This window comes from Scophthalmus maximus, chromosome 2 (genome assembly GCF_022379125.1).
Source record: "Scophthalmus maximus strain ysfricsl-2021 chromosome 2, ASM2237912v1, whole genome shotgun sequence".
NCBI lineage: Eukaryota > Metazoa > Chordata > Actinopteri > Pleuronectiformes > Scophthalmidae > Scophthalmus > Scophthalmus maximus.
Window position 1 is genome coordinate 1,460,248 of NC_061516.1, and position 19,463 is coordinate 1,479,710.

Genomic DNA, 19,463 nt, shown 5'->3' on the forward strand with positions numbered 1-19,463 from the left:
GCGTATCATTTATTTCTTATTTTGGCGACTGAAGACAGTTTAGGCCATGATGACCTACTTCAGCTGAAAATCAATATCTGCTTATAAGGACAGGCAAAGATGTGGGGAGACAGACCATGTTAATAACTACGAAGACATGCAATACTTATTCCGTATTTTTGATTAAACAGTAGCCCAGTAGCAAATGTAGTTTGCAGTCTTACAACGACTGCAAACCAGATTGTTCTGAATTTTACAAACCTTCGCACCATTTGATTCTTATTTAGCATTGACCATTTGCAATTGAACTATTAAAGAAAAAGCTGTTGTGGCTATCTGTTAGGGTGCTGTTTTTAATGTGCTGCTGTGCATCTAAGCCTACATGTTTGAATCTTGTACTAAAGGAAGTCTTGCCACTTGGCAAATATCTTCATAAAGACGCCGTTATTTCAGGATAACAAGACCAGGACCTCGTCTCAGTGAATGGGGAGCGTGCCATGGCTGCATTTTCAATTGTCACTTTTCCCACAAATGTGTACTTCCAACACACACATCCAAGGTTTCATGAGACTTGAACTTATGCCATGCTAATTCACATTATGGATACAGTGAGTCCTTATATTCATGTGATATTCTGTCTATCTGTGCCTGCTCTTTCCTGCAATGACGTCAGTTGAAACTGTCTTGAACTTCAACACAATCATTCAATTTATGTATCCATAATTTTTCCCTTGTCATCCATGCTCCCCTTGCAGTGTCTCTATGCCCCTGTAGAGGGGCACTCCCCTCAGTTTTGAGAACCATCAGTTCTCTTGAGAAAAAGGTAATATGTGTATTTCCAAAAATGTCAAACTATATTTTGACAGTGGATCAAATGTTTTGTAAAGTATCAAAGGTTTTGCCTTGTTTGACTAAAATCTTTTTGACCAGCAAATTTTGTTTAACTGGTTGTTATGCATCTGTGTGATAGCTGAGCTACCATAGCATCTGAACATTTTTCTATTCAACAACATGGTCAATATAAAGTAGCAACATTTTCAAAAAGCACAGAGACACACTTTTATTATCAGATTATTGACATACAAATCCATTATCTGACAAATGAAATGGTCTGGTTTGAGATGGTACAATCAGTGGTATCTAATATAATAATATATAAGTTTCCCCCACGCTTCCTAAGCAAAGATACTATTTATGAGTATTATTATTATTTGCAATGCATCAATAAATGTTAGCAATTTGGTTCTGGAAAAAAGTTTCACAGTGTTCGATGACAAGCCTTTGTTGTCCCCATTAAAGAATCAGTCTGCAGCCAGCGATAATTTCTTTAACTTATTGCCTCATGCAACTTGATGAAAAAAGAATCTTCATATGTTTGGTACAGTTTAAATATACATATAGATATACAAGCAGTTAATCATGGGACATTTAACAACAGCCAGACAGAGAAGATTATTCAGACATTGTAGAGAATTAATGTCTAATCAAGGAGCAAATAAAATACATAGGAGTGAATTTGTATATATTCTTTGCGAAGTACATACACACACCTCAGATACATCCAAAATATTTTTATGCGCACACACACACACACACACACACACACACACATCAGTGTTAATTTTGGCAGCTATTTTCTGTCTATTTAGCTATTTAGTCTTAGTCCTTACACAAAAATGCTTATTAGTTTTAGTCAAATTTTCGTCATGTTTATCCTTCATAGTTTTATTCTAGTTTTAGTCGACAAAAGTCATTATATCGACTTTCGCCGAGTCGATATAATGACTCTTTAAAAATAATTCTTTCTTTAAAATAAATAAAATTAGGCTAATACCGTAAATAGTATAGTAAATTGTAATCAAGGCGTTGCTCATGAGCCGCAGTTTCGCCACAGCTGGACTAGATGCACACTGGAGAAAAATCTAATTTTATCTTGACACGCTAAACATTTCGTCCCGTCTCATCATCGAAATCAAAACATACATTTCGTCAAAAGTTTTATCATTGAAAATCTATTTTTAGCCTGTCAATGTCTCGTTTTAGTCATGGAAAAAGGGATGTTGACGAACATTTTTCGTCACAGTTTTTGTTAACGAAATGAACACTGACACACACTCACACTCATGTTTTGAGTGCATCTTTGCAAGAAAGAAGACACTAATTCGATCGAAGACTGACTTTTCATAATTTTGGCACAAATTTAGAAAGAGGGAAGGACTTAAATCAAGTCGTGTTTGCAAATGCCCAACATGAAGGGTGATCATCTCAGATAATCTTAATGGAGGCTGCTATTGCTGATGTCTGAGCTTGGATGGGTCTGGCCGGATAATTTTCCTCTTGTTTCATGGTGCTGGTACATGATGGAAAGCTCTCTGCTTTAAATCCCTAGCAGCGTAGCACCCTCTCTGCAGCTCTGAGCCGGCCAGAGGCTAAAACTGGGAGGTTTCAGTAAAGGAGATGGCATCTGTCTTGTCGACGGTGAAGCCTCCGTTCACATAGGATTTCTTCTCGCACTCTTCATCATCCAGATTGGCTTCAAGAGCAAAGGGGTTGGCGACGTCCATGTCTGATGTCAGATCCATCCTCTCTAGTTCCCTCTTCGATAGCTTCTGGACAATACCAGCTCCATAAGCGTCACCCAGCACGTTGATCATAGTGCGGAAGCGATCCCTGTAAGACATCGCTCTTGTTTGAATTAAAACTTCACGATGGAAAACAGTTTAGATAGAAGGACTCCAGATAAAACTTACAGGAGCCAATCCACGGCCACGATCAGAGTGACATCACTTGCAGGTAATCCTACGGCTGTTAAGACTATCACCATGGTCACAAGGCCAGCGTTAGGGACTCCTGCTGCTCCAATACTGGCAACTGTTGCTGTTATACTGAAACAAAGAGACACATTTGTCTTAATGACATGCAGAAATTAAATGTAGAAAGCTACATGAAGAAAGTTTCCATTGGTGGAACATTTTACCAACAATAGGTTCAAGATCCATGCATTATGCCCTGGAAAATTGGTGAAAATGTCTGATATTGGCATGAAATTTCAACTTCTATTAAAATGAATATGCTGTTAATGGGAGCTGTTGAGAACGCAATTTATGTAAGCGTCTATAAAAGGATGCAAGATCATTTGGTTAAGTTGGTTAAGAGTGTGTGGATTTTAACAGGGTTGTGTTGTGCTTGTGTCCTAATCAGATGTGTTTTGGGAGATGAGCTACACCATTGATCGAACGGCCAACTGTCGGACTTCCCTCATTGCCATTGGTCTTTCAAAATGAAATGATGTGAATAGTTTCTGTCATCGACCCCATTTAGCTCTTTAAAAAAAAGAAGCAACAAATCTAGCAACTTTTTGGACAAACCTAACAAGCCACTTTGTCTACTCTGCTCAGTGAGCAGCAGTTTGTTTCCCAGAGGATGTAAACTGTGTGAGAGACAAATGCTGCTTTCACACATGCACTACAACCCTGAGCTTATCTGGATATGACATACAGAAGCTGTGTGAACGCAAATGTCTGAATGATTTGAACTGGACAGTAAACAGACTTTAACTTTTCTGCTTCCTGGTACAAAGTATGTGTGATGTTTGCTTGACCCAATGTGTGAATAGAGAGCAGGTTATTTTCAGGAGAGTTCACAGAGAGCAACTGGGCACAAGGTTTACTTCGGCACCACTTTCCTTAACCAAGTATTTTTTAGTACGTGTGAATACGTGTCAAGCACACGGTCTCAAATGCTGCATGTGTGAAAGAGAAACAGTAGGCCGTTTCTGATGATGATTCTCTGGACATTTCATCATGTGTCTTATGATCTTGTCAGATGATGGTATAGTTATTAAATCAGGATTTAGGATCAGTAGGAGGGGCAGTAGCTTGGAAAAGTTGTGCAGTAACATCATGAATATGCTAATTGGCGTATTGCAATTTCCACAACAGTTTTCAACTAGCTCTTTAATTTGCCCACTCATGCCATGCCTGCCATCCAGGGATAGGTTTTGTCCTCGTCTTGTTTACTTTCAAAGTCACAGTCGAAGATGGATTTTAGTTTAATTTCCTGCAGTTATAAATGCTTCTGAGTTACTAAACTGTACCTGATGGTTACAATCTGGCCCACATCCAGAGCATAGTCATTCAGCTGGGCAATGAAGATGGCTGCCACTGCTTCATACAGTGCAGTGCCATCCATGTTAATGGTGGCACCCACTGGGAGGACGAAACGAGTGATTCGCTTGTCGATGCGATTGTTTTCCTCGGCACATCGGAAGGTGACAGGCAGAGTGGCAGAGCTGGAAGACATTCATCAAACTCAGTTGGCTTTGTTACTGTGACCTTATAACATACTGGTGCTGCAAGGTCACACTGTGGTTTCCCTGCTGCCCTGAAATTAAATATATAACTATTTGTTGTTTTAAGGCATTGCATGCGTCTGTCAGTGTTGAAATACACATACACAATATGATTTGGCTTTAAAAGCACAATGAGGAGCTTGGAGGATTCTGACCTTGAGGAGATCATGAGTGCTGTCACCAGGGCCTGAGCCATTCCCAGTGTGAATGTGTACGGATTCTTCCTCACGATGACGAAGAAGATGAGTGGCAGACAGATGATGGCGTGGATAGCTAGACTGTGGGGCAAAAGCACCAAATTAGACTTAGAGAGGAATAGATCCACTCCACGTCACTATAATCATAAAACAATTAAAAGTGCTTTTAGTTTAGTGTCATTTTTAAAAACATTGTAAAAGAATTATAATTCTGGGTTGCTGGGTATTTAAGGGGTTAATTTGTGGCTGAACAGCATGTTTGGTTCCTGTAACCCAGCGGCTGGTTCATTTATTTTCCTGCTTAGCCACTGTCTAACTTACTGGAATACCTGTTATCTGTATATTTCCGTATTTGTGGTAACAAAATGATCTTAAGGTAATTTGAGACAGGAAATAATCCAGTGTGTGGGTAATATTTAAATCAGTAGTCAATTTCACCCACTTTATTGGGTCAAATGAAAAACCAGAGTGTATGGATAATATTTAACTCAAAGAGGTTGGGTCAGATGAACATGAATTGTAAAATTGTAAAATCATGCAACTGGGTCAAACCAACCCAGCATGTGTTCTGTCCTTTTCTCAGCAGTGGGGTTAAGGTTTGGTTCATTTTTTAAACCCAGCACTTTTTCGAATGTACACATGTACATACTTAGTGTGTTTTCAATGACAGGTGAGGGGGCATGGCTCATGGATTGCCAGGACCTGAGGCAGGATCATTGGAGTGTCTGAGTGGTTAAGACACATACCGCATAACGCAAGGGTCACTGCTCAATTCAGTTGTCACATGCTGTCCAAAAAAAGGATTGTTGTTCTTGGTAAACAGCAAAATGCAACTTGATTCTGTGTAATGTAGTTATTTTTTCAAAATTCCACAGAAAATATCTTGGTTCAACTGTGACGCCAGTGTTTTCCGGAACCTCCTCCCTTCCTGTGTGTGTGTGTATATGGGTAAGTGTGTGTAGGTGTGGCTAGTGCCCTGAGCAATATCATATATCTCCTCCTCTGCAGTATATAGACTTTGCCAGGATATTGAGCAAGTCAGATGTGTAGTCTGACGCACGGCCGCAAGTTTTGAATGATCTCTTGTGTTTCTTGTGACGACGCAGTGCCATCTTTGCTAGACCAACAAAGCATGTGCTAAACAAACCCCAACATATCCAGAATGCTGCAGCCAGATTACTAACTAAAACCAAAATATTTTAACATATTACTCCAGTTTTATCTTCTTTTCACTGGCTCCCAGTATAACAGAGAGTTGATTTAAAAATATTTTCTTATTGTTTTCAAATCTATGAACGGTGTAGCTCCTTACTACATTACCAACGTGCTCACAGAATACATACCAGTTAGATCCCTCATATCGTCAAGTAAAGGTCTCCTCACTATACCCAGAATAAATGAAGCCTACGGTGGCTTCAGTCACTATGCTCCCACTCTCTGGAATTCCATGCACTCCATCAGTGCATATTTTTAAAAGCAGACTAAAAACTTATCGTTTCTCACAAGCTTTTACTTATGTACTCCTTCATTTTAGATGCTGTAGTTATTTCCATGTTCATTTTATTTTATTTTATTCATTTATTTTATCAGATCTGTATCATGTCATATGCTGCCTTGTGTTTTCTTCTCATTTTCTATTGCACATTAAGCATTTTTTATTGCACACAAAGCATTCTCTTGTTCATTTTATTTTATTCATTTACATAGCCCTCTATTGTATCTTAATTTTACATGTTTTATCTCATGTCATATATTGCCTAATGTTTTTTGAATTTTTCTTATTTTCTACTGGTCATTGGATTCTGTGGACTATGTACCCATCTATTCAGACAGGCATTTGATTAAGATCTTGTGAATCTTCCCCTAGCCCCGGCCAGAACCAGGGTCTCCTTTGCAGCCTCACTTCCAAGCCAGTGTTCATCTGCCTGCCCCTACTCTTTCCGTTTTTTCCAATTAAACCTGTTCCTTTTCCCGAAATATTTCTGCATTTTTGGGTCCGAACCAAAAACCTAACCCTACAGAAAACACAAATGGAATATGAATTGGGAGTGAGAACTTATTTGTATTGTTCAGTCCTTTAAAGGGTTCAATACAATTTAATTAGAGCCTGAGCACTGACGGTGCGGTGCCCCGGTGTCCACCAGGGGGCGCCATGCACCGGAGGTCCTGTTGTTTCCTTAAGGATCAGGGCCTGAGCACTGACCAGTAGGAGGCTGGCAAAGGCCCTCTTGTATTTGTTAGGATTATTATAATTTTTCTCTGTGCGCGTTGCCCTCAATTTTCACTACCTAAACGTATATGTACCCCCGCCAAACTTTGCACAGTTTCCATAAATGGGATCTAGTAAAATTAAGCTTTAGCATGGGCGTGGCAAAATGCCTCGACAGCGCCACCTACAAATTTGCTAAAATTAAGCTCCTCGTACAGGTTTGACCTACATGGATGAATATTGGCAGGGACATTTATCATGTCCAAACTCACCTAAACGTCTATTGGAGTCATATCCTAGTCTCAACATGAAGTCACCCATTTTGATCATTATAATTTAACAAATTATAATGATTATAATGAAATTATAATGAAACTCCTACAGATTTCACATGAGCTTCTTCAAAAATCAGACTGTCATAACTCCACTAAATGTCGTCACTTCACCAAATTCCTCAGGAATGATAATTGTCCAACCCTCAACACATTTGCATGTCAATATTGAACCATGGTCATTGCCCCACCTGCTGGCAACAGGAAGTTAAATTGTGTACTTTTACATCCTCTGCCTTACAAATTAAAAACATCAAAGTCAAATTTGGTCAGCTACGTTGATGATGCTATATCGTGAAACTTTTGATGAGGTATTAAATGCTGTTGCCATGGTGATGTATTGTTCTCCATCAGCATATGAATATGTGTTTCAGGGACTTGGGATGCTTAGCATCTCACTTGGCACACATGTTAGGGGGGCAATTACTGATGTCTGAAATGGCTTTTTAGTCTAATTATGTCAAAATGGCTCGATAGCCCCCCATAAAACTTTTTAAAGTCAAGGCCCCCACCTTTGAATTTAATATAGACGAACAAAATTTGGTAGGAATGTGGATGACGTGAGGACCTACCAAAAAGCATGTTGGCAACACTGCCTCCACCCAACAGGAAGTCAGACATTTTGAATTTAGCCTGCAAATATGGTGCATTTTTGCTAATGTCATACTTTAACTAACTCCTCCTAGAGAATTAATCAAATCAACTCCATATTCGGTCACAGTCATCTAAAGACCTCATTGATGAAATGTTAGCAAAGGATTTGTATTCCGTGGAACGCAATGGGCATGACCTTGTGTCAAAGATTGATGTTGCTCCATGATAGGGGACAGTCCTCTGCCTTGCACTTTTTCCTTATCCACCTCAAACTACCTAAAAAAAAACATAAAACTCTATCAGTGTTCATGTCTCTCCATTGAGTGGAGTTATGGCATTCTGATGTTTCATGCAGCACATTCGCCACCACTAAACATCAGAATTGTCATATCTTCACCAAATGTCTCGTGCATGATAACAGTCCCACCCTCAACACATACATGTCAATATTGAGCCATAGTAATAGCGCCATCTACTGACAACAGGAAGTCAGACCTATGTGACCAACATTCTCCGATTTACATGGTTTACTCTACACATGATGGAAATGAAACTAGGGCTTTCAAACGATTACAAGGGTAGCTGAGGATTAACTAAGATTAATCACCATATGTAAATATGCCCAAAAAAGTCTCATTTTCTCTGTATATTGTTGTAGGAACAGAAAGATAAATGACAGAAGGCGGATATATACATCTAACATTTGTTTTTTTATTCTTATCTTTGATGTAGCTACTTGACCCATCTTCTGGGGTGTATTCTTAGCAAAATACAAAACATAAGCAGCTCCTTACAAAAACATAATGTATAGTATTTTAGTAGTTATGAACAAATACAAACAAAAGAAAAGTAAAAAAGAAACATCTATTTTTAAATGGAACTTACTGTTTTTTTAACAAAATTTATCAGAAGAAAGATGAGAATGTCCACATTTTCTGTAGCTTCACAGCACAGATTTGCTTGATGTGACAATGTCACCTGCAGCGTAAGATACCCTCTCACTGGGGACAGACGTTCACAGACAAGTAACAGCATTACTGTGTGACGGACTGTGCCGTTATCTTTGTAGCTTTGTTTAGTGTCTGCGGTCAGATCAACAGCGGGTGCTTCGGACAGTTGGTTCTATTTGGGCTTTTGTTTTATTATACAAACCAGGAATCCGCGGCTATAAATGCACACATCACAGCTGTTATTTGTTTTGCCCTGTTTGAATCAGTTTAACAGCTGTCTATCACGCTGCAGTGACAATTTGTTTTGTGTGTGTGTTGCTCTGTGGTTCCGTCTTGTTCCACCTATTGACACGCTGGGTGATGTCGGCGTAAATGAGTTGACATGTCTGAAGTTGTCCCACTGAGACAGATGCGACGGATGCGACATACCATTGTTTTAATAGCATTACTAGCCATATTGCAATGAGCTGACTTAGCGTAGTGAGCCTCCCGGAGTCTGGAGTGTAATGTTTTGCTTTATGGAGAGGTGGAGCAGACAGCACGCTGCCGCCTGCCTTAATGCATTAAAAAATGTATTCATTAATTCCATAAATTAATTATCCCGCGTTAATTTTGACAGCCCTAACCGAAACATGATTTGGTATTACTGGGTATTCTCTAGCATCACATAGTGGACACAGGAAGTGATATGTGCAAGGTCCGATCATTGCTGCTTACAGCTTTAATTCAATTTTAATTTTGTATAGCGCCAAATCACGACATACATTATCTTGAGGCAATTTACCTAGTATGGTCGAGACCTCACAATATTACAGAGAAAATCTGTTTAATAATGTAATATTGTGAGGTCTAGACATTACTCTGTAAAGTGCCTTGAGATAATGTATGTTGTGATTTGTGGCTATACAAGTAAAAAATTGAATTGAATTGAATACTGATTTCCTTCTCCTAATAATATTTCTGATCAGAAGTAATGGCCTAAAAATACATAATGAAACATTGAGGGCCTTGAAAATAATGAAATATCAGTTGACTGAACAAACATCTCAATAAATTACATTCTATAAGGCAGATATCAAGAAATTGACACAATTTTTGTAGAGGCTATGAATGCTGCATTCAGAAAATTACCAGAAAGTGTATAACATTGTAAAAAGCAAAGAAAAGAACAAAAAAGCTTGATGTTGTTCCTGGAAGATGGGAAGCCTTGGACTAACCTTGTGTGTGTGTGAGTTTAAGTGCAGTCTTAAAGTGCGTCACTTAGATTTAGGGGTGTGAGTGTAGCTCTCATTACTGCATCTGCAGGCTGAGCAGTTTTAAATGTCCTTGTCCCTTATCAGTGCCCACACAGAGCTCATCTTTTACTGTATCATGGGATTGGCCCAAATGTCATCTATAAATCCCGGTGTCTGGAACAGGCGGATACAGAGTAACTTACCCACTCAGCACCGTCACCATGTAAAGACCCATCTTCCTGAAGATCTCCCAGTCTTCCACCTCAATGATCTTAGCCGCAATTAGGAACAGGATCCCTATTGGCATGTAGCTTAAGAAAAAACCAACAAACACAAAAACTGTAATTTGAAATATCTGTGGTGAAGATTAAATCCAAATGAATACTTTACACCTCACCCATCTCTTCCAAGTGTTTTGGAGAACCTGCTTCAGGTAATATACAATAACAAACATGAAAGGCCTTCTCTAGAGCCAGCATTTGTCTGTTCAGGCCCACCGTAGAAAAAGGAGATGCAACATGGAAGACTTCATGGAAGAGAACCTGCTCAACCTATGGTTGAGGCCACAATACGACAAGAGATTGGAACGTGATTGGTTATACACTCTTCTTCGTCGTTTTTTAATGGCGGTTGGCAACCAGTGTAATAGGTGCATTATTGGAACCTTCTCCTGAGTTTTCCCTTTCCTCCGACAGAGGCAGATATTAAAATTTGGCGGAAAAGTGAAAGAAGAGAGATAGATGTAGTGATTATTTGTTTGATTGTAGTGATTATTTGTTTTTAAACCGATAAATTGTTCATTTTGATAGGCTCGGAAAATGTTGTCATTTGATGTTAACTTTAGTATGCAAAAATAACAAACCCTTACCCTAACCATAACCATAACCTTAACCCGATTGAAGTAAAAACTGCAGAATTTAAATGCTTTAAAAGTTTAAAATACAAGAAAATACATTGGAAGTTATGTCATAGCCTGCCATCTTTGAAATTCCAGGAAATGTGACAATACACATGCTTAAGCGGTGGACCAATGAACAAGCTCATTCTTATCATGTTGTTGGTGGCTGTGGCTCTGGAGGTAGAGTCGTTCATCCACCTGTCGTTTGTCGTTCGATCCCAGCTTCCGCCAGTCCACATGCCGTTGTGTCCTTGGGCAAGACACTTAACCCTAAATTTCCTCTGACGGCTAATCTGACAGTGTATGAATGTTACAGAAAAATGCGCGGTAAATAGCAGCGCTGTATGAATGTGTATGAATTGGTAAATGTGACTTTCCTGTAAAGTGCTTTGAGTGGTCTATATGACTAAAAAAGCGCTATATAAATACAGTCCATTTACCATTTACAGTCCATTTGGTAAATTGTTTTTAGCCTCAGACATACCTCCCTGCTCCTGATACAAAGGGCTCAAAGGTAACGAAAACCCAACTATTCTTCGTTTCAGGACATTATTAACTTATGAATACATCATTATTAATATAATTTTTAATTTCCCTACACTAAAAGTCAATAAAAAAAACATTCAGTGGTTTCAACTCTCAAATGTGAATATTTGAGTTTTTCTATGATAGTTCCATGAATTAGTTTTGGTTTACAATTTGAAAATGTCAGTTTGCATGTCTTGACCAAGCAATTATTAAAAACTAGACCTAATTTGAAAACCAGTGTACTTCCAGTGAAATTGTTGCATTTCTGGATTTTGAGCATGTTATAGTTAATGTTTGTGCTTTCACTCTTGTAATTTGTACTCAAGGGCCACCGTTACATACCTGTGTCGTTTTTACATACCACATAATTATCTGGACCAGTTTCATGGTTGCTTCGTTCAGGGCATCGAAAAATTCCAAGAGGATTCGGCCCTTTTCACCCATCTTCCCAATGACGAGGCCAAAAGCAACACAGAATACGATGAGCCCCAACACATTGATTCCATCCGAATATGCCCCAATGATTTTATAGTTCTTGGTGATATTCTGCAGAGGGGGTAAACAATGAGGCGATTCATTCAGTTAGCCAAGACCAGGCCAGGAAGCTGCTTTCAGAGCCACATTACTTGGCTGTAAAGACCCATTGGTACTTATGGCTCATTATTGGGCCTTCTGATGCATTTAGAGCAGATGCTGGTTGCCAGGTGCAGAAACATGAAACTTAAAGTGGAGCCGATGGATCAACAACGACATATTGTTGTCATGTAAAGATCTAAACCCCATGTTAATGGAAGTTCCCAACAGAAGCCACTGGTGAACTCTGGTAGAAGTCTACCTTTGCTTGTATGACAAACAAGACAATGCAGATGTAGAGTAATGTACACACTTACCTCTACTGCTGCCATGACAGTAGTTGTGAGAGGTGGAATTGTGGTAGTGTCTTCCGAAACTTTTGGAGGCTCCAGCTCTTTGCGCTTAGTCTTGTACTAGTGTTATTGGTCACATTTTTCAAACATCAGCATTACGTTCACATGGCTGTGTATTGTATGCTCAGCACTAGGCACTTGAAACATACATAATAATTGGAACTGGAATGAATGAGTGATGTGCAGTGCCTCTTACCTGCTGAAAACAAGCTTGCACAAGGTTTTCTGGAAACATGTTTCTGTTGATGTAGAAGAATAGATTTAAGTTGAACGAAAGAGAAAAAAGATAATACTGAGTACTACAATGATTCCTTGACAGCTGAGTCATTTCAATAGGTCTTTATGCAAGTTAGAATGCAGGAGGGAATGTTTTTTATATTCATAAAGAAACTGTGAATGTGGATAAGATATTTGGAGTCAATAGAGCTAAAAAAATAAATATTTGCAGAACTCTTATCCCCCTTTATTCATAGTATGTATGAGACATAGGTAGGTGTTGGGTTACATGCTACATGCTTTCCACCGTTGCCTTTGACTTTGGCCATTTGGAACAAGTAAACAAATTTTTTTCTTGGGACAAAATGAACTATATGTTCCTGACAAAGTTGGAGCTTCATTCAAATGACTGGGAGGTCACCTGATGAGGTCCAAGAGTGTGTCAACTGTCGTGACGTTGGGTGTGGTCCCAGCTCTGTCAATGTGATCAGCTGTCTGAGAGACTCCCGGTTTGATAGTCATCACCAAAATAATTCCTGCAAAGGATGACACCACTCACTTTGCTGTGATGACAGTAAACCTTAGACAATAGATTTTGATAACAGAGCATGAGCTGACAGATATGTTTCAAAATTATCATTATCCCTAACCACTTTTACATTGCACCATTTTATTGACTTCAAAACTGTACAGCAAATGAGATAAACAAGAGAATTTCAACAAATTGTTACCAAGAATAACTGCAATGATTGTTGTTGAGAAGTAATAAATAACAGCTCGCAGACCAATCTTTCCAGAAACCTCGGAGTCCAGGGCAGCAACACCTGTGGACAACAGAACAATGTTTAATTTATATATCTATACCAAAGGCTTCCCTCACCAACAAGTACCAAAACACAAGATTTGACCTTTACACTTCAACCAGATTTCATCGATCAACAGGTGGTGAGGACATGGACACAAGCATTTAGTATAAAGGCAACACTGTAATAGTGTTTTAACAAAGGACACTAAGGTAGCCTGTTGGATTGCGAAAGAAAGGTTATTCAACACTGCATGCAAGAAATGGTCTAATGGCATTATTCCTATTTGAGTGATCACTGATTTGGATATTTTGCTGAATGATAAAAAAAAGTTCAGGCCTGAATCAAAGAAGACTCCCACTTGTCTGGCCGTGTGGTTCCCAACCTTTTCCTTGAGGGACCCAAATTTTTACTAAAGTATACACTAAAGTATACATTGAAGACCCCCCCCCACACACACAAACACACACACACACACACACACACACACACAAAAACCCTATCTTGTGCAGAGATGTGCCTGTGTTTGATTCTGCTTAAAAACATTACTACTAGGAAACAATCAGGTTTAAAATAAATAAAGACATTCTTCAACAGCTACCTGGAGTATCACTTACCCTACTGTCTGCTTGGGATTTTGTGAATGTTACTCCTTGGTATCTTAAATCCAAATCTGACAGCTTTTTATCTGTTTGAGATTAGTTTCGAATGTAAAGTGTGTTACAAATAAAATGTATTATTATTATTAATATTACATAAACCAAAGATGAATTGCAACTAACTTTCTTTCATCTTTGATCTCTTTGATAATTCATTGACAAAATTTTAATCATTAAAATGTACATCACAAGTTTCAAGAGCCCAATGTGACTTTTTTTGGTTTACCATTATATCAGACAAATAAAATCAGCAAATTCTCACAGTTAAGTGACTGGAGCTGGCAAACCTTTCTTATATGTAATTGGAAGAAAAAAACCCTTAACTAATGATCAATTATCAAAGTGATCAGTTGTGTTGCCAAATCATTTTCAGTTCTGGTTTTCTTTCCACAGATCTTCAAACATGATGGCCAAATATGAAATTGATAAATCTGCCAAAACACTGATTATATGACAATATTTTTTTGATTTAAAAATGCAATGTTTATAAAGTTAATACTTTTTATTGGTACTACAGGTTGTAGTTCATCATAAATTTAAGTATTGTCAGAAGTTTTGTTTGGGTTGGACAACTAGCCACTTAGATTACAGCACAAGAGCTCTCCAGTACATACCCATCACCCACTACTCTGATGTCAACAGTCCACCTTGCTACATAAAGGGCACACTACTTCACATTGGCTCTCAATGCTGCTAATGGACATCTATCATGCACTGCAGATCTGTCCAATATGAACATGTCAGAATTGGTAGAGATACTGGGCTGGTGCTGTCATGCAGGAATCTCAAAAGTTATATTTGTTTTAAGGCAAATACGATTCTATTTTATTATATAAGACTTAATGCAGTAGTCATGTTTAAGTTACCTGTTATCATGCTTGATATGATGAGAGGGAGGATGACCAGCTTCAGCATTCGCATCAGGATCTCTCCTGGGAAGCCAAAATACTGCTTGTGGAGAGGGGAGAGGGAGGCATACTCTCTGACCACGACCCCCAAACTGATCCCTGAAAGATTGGGAGAAAAGACAGAGCCAGCTCATGAAGACTGTTTGAAAGACTTGTCACAAAAAAGCTGTGTATACAGTTGTGGAAGAAGGATAGATGGGTGCAATGCAACTTCATTATAAGAAACATTTAATTAAACTCTAGTTCAGACCAAGCCTAACCAGAGACAGGGATTGCAAATTAGCCTTGACTAGAAAGCCATGTGTATCAAGTTCCTCCAACCTGTTACTGTGTTTTTCTGCGTTGTTCCTATCAACTAAACAAATTATAAGCAGGTTTAAAACATAAAATATTAAACTGCAAGCACTCAACTTAAAAATTGCTAGCACAATACGTTACGTTTCTTAATTTCAGTTGAGGCAGATCATCAGCATGTCTTTAAATGCAGGTCCAAACTGGAGAACCTGCAGCTCTGATTGATTTTATATTAGCATCAAATTTTATAATGTCCTTCCAAAGAGTTCAAAACAAGGACAGTAAGCCTGAAGAAGTTTGGGCTTTTGGAGGAAACTGCAGTCATGGGACAAAAGCACAAATGTTATAACACTGACTTTTTTTAATGCTACAAATGCCCAGGAAGCAGCAGAAATGTTCTTGATAATGTAATAAAAAATGCCTTTTAATAAACTGATTTATAACCCAATTAAAAAAACGGCCAGGGAGAGGCTCATCAGGGTAAATGAACAACAAGGGATGACATACATAATCTCTGTGCTGTATCTGTATAAAAACAATGCAACACAAGATGTGTCCTTGATTGTTGGAGAAGAAGATGACATTGCATTAGCTAGTAAGCCATAGGTTTTCTGTTTTTTTTAAACATATAATATACAGGAAAATATATGTGTGCTCTAGCAGAAAAAAAGTTTTTTATTTATAGGTTACTAACTTTTCTTAACAAATCAATTTAAAAGAATGAATAAAATATTAAATTAAGACTTCTCAAAACCACAAACATGAAAATTTAATAAATGTGTGTCATCACATTTGGCTGGAATATATCAGTAAAGTTTTTAAAAGGAATAGTTCAGCATTTTGGGGAAATGCACCTTGCTTTCCTTTTCTTTCTGAGTGAGAGGAGACGTTTTGATTTTAGTTCACTGTCTGTGTATTTAATATGCAATACGGGGCAACAACTACACCCAGTGTCTTTCTGCAGTCTTGTCATCACAGTGAGGCTGTCAGGTTTGATACCATCATGCTTTTGCAGAGACCAAAACTGCAGCTGACTGTATCTGACAGGCATCTTTTTTTCTTCAAATTTTTGCTGTGTACAATTTAGACAAAATATATTTATCACATTAATCTGTGAGATTGGCCCGGTGGTGCAGTGGTTGGCACTGTCTCCTCAGGGCAAGAATGTTTTGGGTTAGAACCTTGGCTCATGTGAAGCTTGCATGTTCTCCCTGTGCACCTCTTGGTGCTCCTGTTTCCTACCACAGTCCAGAGACAAGCTTGTTAATTAGCAAATCTGACCCCCCAGTTAATCTAAAAGTATAAGCGGCAGAGAACTGCACCATATGAGACGTGCCCCTGTGTGTAAGTAAAATCAACTTGACTTGGAAAAAATAAGTTGGCCATTTGCCCCTGCTTCTAATCTTTATGCTAAGCTAGGCTTACCACATACTGATTACAGCTCTGTATAGCCCTTTGCGCCCCCAGTGGGCTCACCGGGGGTCGCAAAGCCCTTTTGATTTTGAGGGTGTAAGCATTTTTATATGGAAAATAGCGCAGAACGAACACTTTTAGTTTTAGTTTCCCACGTGTGTACGCCGAGAGAGAGAGAGAGAGAGAGAGAGAGAGCGGGCAGCATTAGTGAGGACAGATAACTGAATCAGAGAAATAAAAGTGTTTTGTTTTATTTATTTTAAATCTGATTCTTTCTTGGTGGGAATGTTTTAAAGCAGAATCAAGCACAAGCACATCTCTGCACAAGATAGGGTTTCTTATGTATGCAATGCAGCCACTTCCTCAGTTGAGTTTTTTTCTTTTATAAGACAACAAAAAGAATGATGAGAGTTCTTTTGAAAGGTTTATCTATCAGTACTTTTTTAACATTTTCATCATCTTTTAACATTACGTGATAATACTGATAACCGTGATAATTTTGATTACTATAACCTTGATGTTCAGTATTCAGGGAGTTAAAATAGCAGTGCAAACCGGCTAAATTACCTGGTCCTGTAGCACAGAATTACAAAATTTAGAATGGTCCTCAATGTATACTTAAGTAAAAATTTGGGTCCCTCAAGAAAAAGGTTGGGAACCACTGCTGTAAGGTAAACATTTAACAGAGGTCACACAGCTCAGGGTAATAAGTCAAAAACATCAGTTAATGACTCAAATTCATCCCTATATATAGTGTATAGTCTATGCACTGTGCTGTTATGCCTCAGTAGCCTACTGGGACTCCGTACACAGACGCGTCATCAACTGTCACCTCAGTCTGGTCACGTTCGACTCAGACACATCCAGACACAGGGGAGAACCTTGCTCTCTGCCTCTGCTGGACAGAAGCCGGTCCCTCTAACACCACACACAGTACTCATCCTCCAGTCTTTTATGAATCATAATGATGAAACACAAAGCATGGGCTTTATATCGTCACATGCAACATTTCAGTTGCTGTTCAGTCAAGCATAGCAGTGCAGTGCGGAGGCGAAAAAAAAGGCTGGTTTATTTCAACAGTGACAGCAGCAGAAAGCAAATCTAAATGGTAAAACAGAGAGGGAGGGACAGATGTGTAAACAGCAATGAAGATAAATGAGAAAAAAATGGTGTCAGTGCAGGTGAAAGTGTTTCATTCTTTTAGCACACATGAGCAGACATAAAGGGGCTTCCAACGTACCAAGCAGCACTGATAAAACCGTGGCAATCAGAAGCCAATTCCTCTTCAGCAAGCCTTTAAAATTCACGCCTCGTCGCTCTTTGTTGCCCATCATGTCCATGGTGTTGCGTTTGCTCCAAAGAGGGGAGAGACAACAATGGCCCCTGCAGAGACACAAAAGGCTCCTGCAGCCGGGATGTCAGATGCAGGCGAGGCAGAGAGGGATGGAGGAGCAGCCGTGTTGCTACAGCGAAGGATGCAACCGTCAGACGCTGATGAGAGCCAGCATTGATGTGAGGGAGGGAGGAACAGTGTGGAGAGAGAGGAAGGAAAGGAGGGAGGGAGGGAGGGAGACAGTCATCTTCTCCTTCCACCACCCTTCCCCCACACAAGGTGTCTTTGACATTTTCTCCTTTTGACTCTGGCCTGCATGGTAAGCAGAGCTAGAGGTTTTCCCCCTAAAGAATCTGGAACTTACAAATGATTTAATGGACTTTGCATGATGACACCCCCCACCCACCCTTTTTTTGCCCCCAGAATGAGAAGGTGACATGGTCACTAGTATCAAGGATGTATTACAGAATGAGTCTACCAGGTACAGGCCCAGAGACCCTTGACCAAGCGAACGTTTTAATTTTTTTGTTGGAAAGTGAATTGCACAACAACCACAAAGAGGCCAGGCCTATATCAACAAATGGCGTATGAATAACACCTTTCCTTGAGTCATTTTGTGTGTTATCATGCATTTTTTGGTGTTATTTCAAGCTTCATGAATTAAGCCCTGACCCTAGCCAAAACAAGGTTAAATGATGCATGTGAAGTGACATGTTCTGAAAGTGATGCAATCCCATAGTATCATGTTGCAGTTTGGGAATCTGTTGTCAGTAGGTGGCGCTATGACCTATGGTCAATATTAACATGTAGATGTATTGAGGTTACCATGCCTGAGAAGTTTCGCACAGATCAGACCATGCACCTTCAGTTCATAGCAGATGCTATCCTAAAACACAAAATTACATAAGGGGGTGCTATGGAGCCCCTGGGTCTCACCTTGGGCCAAGCCTCTGTGCCTGAGTAGCGGGAGCAATTTCTGACATGTATACCAAATTTCACGAGTCCAAGCTCTGGCGATCACCCCACCCCTGGTGCGTCAAATATACAAATATTATTGCATTACTTCTTATTAGAATATTTAAAGTGGTTTGGGTTTAATTGATTACAATGAATACTAGTAGTATGTATGATGTACAGTTTATTATTACAAAATGCATTAAATATGTAAAAAATACATATTTTTCATTTAAAAATATAGCCCCCCTTCTTTAAAATTATGTTTGGCCATCCCATTCAAATTTTCTAATAGCATCCCTGAACATTGACACTGAAAACACAGGGCTAGAAACAGCTACCATTTTCACAATGACTTAATAGTGATGTTAAAGAGGCAACCAAGTGTAATGTCACCCATTGGTTTTGTGAACTGCCATTTTTGAAGCATCAAATGAACCATGCAGCTTTTAATCATGGTGTATCCATGCCCCAATGCATATTAGGATTTGTGGTCTATTTTACTCTAAATGGGACCATAATTTATAAAATGAACATCTGGAAAAGGGAGATGACATTATTTTGCCACAAAAATATTGAAGAGTATAAAGTTTATAAGGCTTTTTCGAAACAGGACACGTACAGATTTTGTCAAAACTACATGTATTTTAATACAAAACTCTGAAAAGACTTAATATAAGGCAT

The 19,463-nt window shown here is 39.0% G+C and overlaps 1 protein-coding gene across 3 annotated transcripts; it reads right to left on the reverse strand.

Annotated features, from left to right (window-relative positions):
- Nucleotides 1–1,024: 1,024 nt before the first annotated feature.
- Nucleotides 1,025–18,018, reverse strand: slc1a1 (solute carrier family 1 member 1). 3 transcript variants are annotated; one of them, XM_035627039.1, is made up of 12 exons: nt 17,733–18,018; nt 14,744–14,884; nt 13,147–13,239; nt 12,837–12,951; nt 12,396–12,438; nt 12,164–12,259; nt 11,635–11,717; nt 10,051–10,158; nt 4,486–4,608; nt 4,076–4,270; nt 2,730–2,864; nt 1,025–2,649 (listed from the first exon to the last, which is right to left on the reverse strand). In XM_035627039.1, the coding sequence occupies exons 1-12, from the start codon at nt 17,830–17,832 to the stop codon at nt 2,409–2,411; spliced, it is 1,473 nt and encodes a 490-aa protein (XP_035482932.1). In that variant the 5' UTR covers nt 17,833–18,018; the 3' UTR covers nt 1,025–2,408. The 3 variants fall into 3 exon arrangements, with proteins under 3 accessions (XP_035482932.1, XP_035482931.1, XP_035482934.1); XM_035627038.1 differs by having other exon boundaries at nt 11,635–11,819; XM_035627041.1 differs by lacking the exon at nt 4,076–4,270 and having other exon boundaries at nt 11,635–11,819.
- Between the last annotated feature and the right edge of the window lie 1,445 nt (nt 18,019–19,463).

Coding starts and splice junctions, on each gene's coding strand:
- slc1a1 (XM_035627038.1), bottom strand. CDS start 17,832: ATGGACATGATGGGCAACAAAGAGCGACGAGGCGTGAATTTTAAAGGC. Junction 10,159..11,634: donor CTGGTCCAGATAATTATGTG/GTATGTAAAAAC, acceptor TTTTTTCTTAAG/CTACATGCCAATAGGGATCC. Junction 2,650..2,729: donor GTGGCCGTGGATTGGCTCCT/GTAAGTTTTATC, acceptor GATGTCTTACAG/GGATCGCTTCCGCACTATGA.